The sequence below is a fragment of the Nicotiana tabacum genome, chromosome 6 (assembly GCF_000715075.1).
Source record: "Nicotiana tabacum cultivar K326 chromosome 6, ASM71507v2, whole genome shotgun sequence".
Classification (NCBI taxonomy): Eukaryota; Viridiplantae; Streptophyta; class Magnoliopsida; order Solanales; family Solanaceae; genus Nicotiana; species Nicotiana tabacum.
The window spans coordinates 45827771-45832870 of NC_134085.1; the positions used below are offsets into that span (position 1 = coordinate 45827771).

Consider the following 5100-nt stretch of genomic DNA (forward strand, 5'->3'; position numbering starts at 1 on the left):
ACCCCACACCAGCACATGCAAGAGTCACCTGAAAACCAGAGTACAGCTTCTTCCGCCCATACTTAATGGATCAAAAGGACCTGCAGATATAGTACCAAGAACGGCACAAGGTTTTCCTATACATAATTTGCATGGAAAAAGAGATGATGCAAAGAATAACTATATCTTACATGTCTTTCGCAAGCCAATTCTAAACTGATTGCCTTGCTCCTGATCCTTCATTCTTTCCTCTTCAAGATGATGCAAGAAAAAGCATACATACATTAAAACTATATCTTACATGTGTCTTTTCACATGCCAATGCTAAACTGATTGCTTTGCACACAATCCTTCATGCTATTTGAAGACTGTGAGGGATCTTTTAAGAATATTTAAGAAAAAAAAACTTTATCACTGTCGAATGACTGTAATACATAAATTCTTGATGTTATGAACCAGATATTGATATAGCTTGAAAAAACAGGAAAAAATCGATATATGGAAGAGAGTATGCTAGCTGTTATAGCTTCTAAAGATAGACCTTGTCTTAATATATAATCAGATTCAGTTCATCATCAATAGCCATGCATATAAGAAAATACCGAGTAAATTTACAGAACTTTTAAAACATGAAATATTTAAGTTTCATAATTTTGCTTTGGCTCAAGCACCTAGTTCATATAAGTTGATGACAGTTCAATAACTGCAACCGTAGGTGATGAAACTTGCAAATTCTGTCTTAACTCCTCAAAAAGGAGAGAAAAAAGGGACTAGCTATGTAGGAGAATCACGAGTTGAGAATTGTGGTATATACAAGTATGCCAGTCAAGCTGGTTTCCCACATAAGTATTCACCACCAATGTACTGACTTTCGGACCAACCAAAAGATCATTTTCATTTACATCTCTCTTGGCTCGAACTACCATCACCGAAACATTCTTAGGATTATTATTCCAGTAAGAAATTCCAATACCAACAAATAAAAAAATCTCAGCACTTCTGAATCAATTTATACAAAAAGAATGAGACAATCAAATTATGCAATGCAGGTAACGAATCTCTATTATTTCAAAAGATTACAAAATTGCATTGAATGTGTGCTAACAGAATACCGTTGGTGGACTAATCTCTGTCTCAGTCTACTAGGAAATGATTCTATTGCAACTCTTCTTCCTGTTACGGTACATTTGTAATTCTTTCTCCAGATTCTGCCAAAGATAACCAGGAAAAAGGGAAAACGGAGAAGAAAAGTGCAAAGAACACTTTCATCAGGGATATCTGGGGAGCAAGTGGATGACCTTAGATATTATGATGATACACATTCACAGATCATCAGCAGGTTTCAATTGTTGATGCTGGCCCTCTATCAAGCTCAACTGTCTTCTCAATCTTGCAATATGACCTTGCACCTATAATATTGAAACAGAGCATAAAAGGTTCTTCTGATCTGATTCCACTACATAGATTAAAAGTTACTGTCTGGAAACAAAACTTTCAAGCACAAGCTATATCTAAATCAAAAATCTGCATTAGTTGAGACGGACAGTACTTGGATATCACCAAGAATTTCTATGGACGGCATAACTCATATTCCAACTAGATAAATGCTTATAGAAGAACATCCTGGCATATCTCATGAATTTTGTTCTCTCTAGACCATGAGAGTTGACTGTGTCCAAGTGAACCATAAGGAGGGATTACTTTATACATAGACCGACACCTGGTTCTAGTACTTACTCTTTTCTGTTGCACAAATTTATCAGATTGGAAACTTTTCTATCTCCAGATTATAGAGCAACTATCCAGTTAATCCACAATTTGCAAATGAATCTCAATGCATAATAATAACAAGAAGAAAGTCAAAGACAAAACAGAAAGATGTATCCTCCCTATGGCAGCATATGATCAGGACAACTTCCTCTGATTATTCATTCATCCACTATGTCTCAATATCTCTCCGAGATAGAAATTATTGCATTTGAGTCTTGATTGTCATAACAGTTAAGCAATATCTTATTCCCCTATGATCACTTGCACTCATTGTCTCATTGCACGAGAAATGCAGAAGATTATAAAGGATTATACTTCTTGCCATAAGCTCTTTTTTTTTTTTTTTTTGTGATAAGTTACTTCTTGCTATTAACTCAATCTGGTCACTTCTTCTGTGGTCATGCGTCCCTGGGGCCCTCTCCCCAGATTTTTGTCGAATCATTAGGATTCTTCTTCACCTCCTCTTACTCCTCCTATTTTCCGATGGGAGAGCCAAGCCACCAGTCGATCTTGTTAGCAAACAACTCCAAAGTTCATTGTTTCTTGTTTTATATTACACACTTGAGCAACTGACTGAAAGAGAACCGTAGAAAAACTCATACCAGTGATAACCGAAAGAAGAAAGAGCATTTAAAAGATAATAACCTGCTGGCGAGCTGCTGTAAGTTTTAACAGCTCGTCTGCTTCAGAGAAATTTGTGAACCATTGACTTAGAGGATGATCTTTTGAGTCACTGCGTTTCCTTCGATCAACATCTTCTATTGGTACTAAAGACAAAGACATCAAAATCATCAACCTACACGAATACAGTAAATTGTGCCAGCCCATTAAGCAGTTGAAGACACACCAGGAGGAGGTAAATTTAGGCCAGGCGGTAGTCTAGGCACACTGACTGCTGGATGGTTCTGTACACGGGCAAAAAAGGCCTCTGAAGGCTCTGCAAGTACAATTTCATCATATGACTCTACTACAACAGGTTTTTTAGTGGATAGAGGCCCAGATTCGTCCTCTGGATACAGTTTCAAATGGTGATATCTGCAAATAAAGAAAAACTTCATAAAGTCCTTAACAGTTTACATGAATAAAAGAAAAAAATAGAAACCGAAGTAAGATAGTTCAAAGACTAACATGAAGAAAATAAAGCAACAAGAATAAAAGCTACTACAACTACTAAGCATCAATCGCAAACTAGTTAGGGCTGCCTAAGTATCGGTAATCCATTTTGCAGTTTCGCTCTATTTGGGCTCATTGCATTCTAATAATAAATCAGGGGTTTCCTAAAACTAGAGGTTCTTTAACTTTCAGTTATTTCCATTCTCTCTGCAAACTAAAAGACTCCTGCAGACACTGGGTCTAACGTAAATATGTAAGGGTACATACAGCAGCCAAGCATTATTTCCAACTAGTCAATTGCCTATATGAATTGCTTCCATCTTGTTCTGTTTTTAGCTGAGTCCACTTGGAATTCGAGAGATTGCAGAACCTTTGAGACAATTTCCTTTCAATGTGATTTAAATCCACCTAAAGACAATAAAGCAACAAGCTAAGAAATAGCTTACAACAAGTGCATGAACTTTTTCTTTTCTCAGATAAGTCTACTGTAGAAGTAATCTAGATTTTTAAATGGCCTGGTCCAAGAATAAGTGTAGTTTAATCATTTCCAGTAAAGTCTAATGACGACAGAGCTGCTGTATAACAAAAGATCAAGCAACTCACAAGTGCAGCGGCTTATCACAAACATCAGTGTGGAAATGAAGGGTTATAACAATTTCGAATTCACCCCATCCACACTCCGACAACTCAAAAGGGGGGCCGTCCACAACCCTCGTAGGATTGTTAAAACTTGAGTGCAATTGAAAAACCACACGCTTCACCACCACACTGAGATCCTCATTAGTTGCACCACGAACGTAAACAGTCCATTTATGAGACTGGAACCTGCTCCACAATCAACATTTCACTCAGATATTTCATCAACCAGTAACATGCAATTAAGTTGCTCCCTCTACCTCAGTTCATGTGATGCACTTTCCTTTTTAGTTTGTCCCAGAAAGAATGACACTTTTCGATACTAACTTTAAAATTCTCATTTTATCCTAATAAGAACACAGATGTTTATGGCTTGTTTAGACCGCAAGTTTCAAAAAAAAAAATTCTTTCTTTCTTAAACACCGTATTCAGCCAAACAGAGCTACATTAAACGGGAACGAGGGAGTATCAACTTTACAGAAAAGCTATCAACTTTTTTGAGAGTACTCACTCGCTCGCCTTCTTACCAAGCCAAAATGCAATATTGCCATACACTATTGGGACCCCAACTTCAAGCTCTTTCAGCTTCTTACCAGTATTCTGCACAAACTAACAGCACACCCAATGAACATATCTTCGAGGAAATTAAGCTGTGAAAACTTTTTAGCTCAAAATAAGAAACCCCACCAAATAATTTTTAGAAATATCAACAAATTAAGGTGGAAATTTTTTATTTAATTAAAAAGAACCTTTTTATCGCTGTCATCGGAAGACTTAACCATTTTGGTACGCTGAGATTTGGGGTTGGGTCCGGTAACGTCGGGGGGTTCTTGCACGTGCTTCTTTGTCGACGAGCTTTGAGGCATTCTACGGCTATTCTCCGATTGGTCAAATTTGGGGAATAATTAGGGTTTCCGATTGGACAATCAGTGTACGGATAACGAAGAGGAGGGAAATGGATCCTCTGCGGTCTGTTGCAGGTTAATGAGAGATCTCACACCAATTGTATCGTTTTGACTAAAGGGTATTTTTGTCAATAAGTTGGCGTGTTAATTTCGGCTCAACACCTCTTTTACATTGAACACTTCATTCTCATTATCTTTTTAGTCTGTGGTGGTTACTCACCTTTGGTTACTGGTTTTACTACAATTCCTTAAAAAGGAAAAAGGTCAAAATTGTCCCAAATTACATAATACACCTCACAAGCTGTCCTTGCATTATTTTAGCTCAGTTATAAGTTTGCAAATATATAACCAAATATCAATAAGCTTAGATTCGATTTTTTTTTTATTCTCTATATCTTCAGGCCTGAAATATCCTTGAGTTTTCATTCTCCTTTTTCCTAAAGTTTATACATATCTATCACAGCTATAAAAACGCAAAAACAGACGCGGAAAACCTAAAATTTCATCTCCTTTAATGCTAATTTTGGTAAATTTCGCATATGATTTTGTGAGAAATTTAGAGTGGGTATTATTTGAACTTATTAGAAATAGTCTAACTAGGTTGTATACAAAGTTAGAAGAAATTTGATGGAGATTTAGACTAGTTTTATATAAAAATTATAAGTGAAAACTATACAAAAGTTCGTTAGAGATGCTT

The 5100-nt window shown here is 36.5% G+C and overlaps 1 protein-coding gene across 3 annotated transcripts; it reads right to left on the reverse strand.

Annotated features, from left to right (window-relative positions):
* Nucleotides 1–935: 935 nt before the first annotated feature.
* LOC107813198 (transcription initiation factor TFIID subunit 14b-like) lies at nucleotides 936–4615 on the reverse strand. Of its 3 annotated transcripts, none has more exons than XM_016638427.2 (6): nucleotides 4248–4615; nucleotides 4010–4098; nucleotides 3466–3687; nucleotides 2597–2784; nucleotides 2395–2516; nucleotides 936–1388 (listed from the first exon to the last, which is right to left on the reverse strand). In XM_016638427.2, the coding sequence occupies exons 1-6, from the start codon at nucleotides 4362–4364 to the stop codon at nucleotides 1302–1304; spliced, it is 825 nt and encodes a 274-aa protein (XP_016493913.1). In that variant the 5' UTR covers nucleotides 4365–4615; the 3' UTR covers nucleotides 936–1301. The 3 variants fall into 3 exon arrangements, with proteins under 3 accessions (XP_016493913.1, XP_016493914.1, XP_016493912.1); XM_016638428.2 differs by having other exon boundaries at nucleotides 2395–2507; nucleotides 4010–4107; nucleotides 4248–4549; XM_016638426.2 differs by having other exon boundaries at nucleotides 4010–4107; nucleotides 4248–4540.
* Nucleotides 4616–5100: the final 485 nt, after the last annotated feature.

Excerpts from the sequence above, each read along its gene's own strand:
- LOC107813198 (XM_016638426.2), bottom strand. The coding sequence starts at position 4,364 with ATGCCTCAAAGCTCGTCGACAAAGAAGCACGTGCAAGAACCCCCCGAC. Across the intron at positions 3,688-4,009 it reads CTTGGTAAGAAGGCGAGCGA|GTTCCAGTCTCATAAATGGA; the intron begins GTGAGTACTCTC and ends ATTGTGGAGCAG. Across the intron at positions 2,517-2,596 it reads CCTAAATTTACCTCCTCCTG|TACCAATAGAAGATGTTGAT; the intron begins GTGTGTCTTCAA and ends CTTTGTCTTTAG.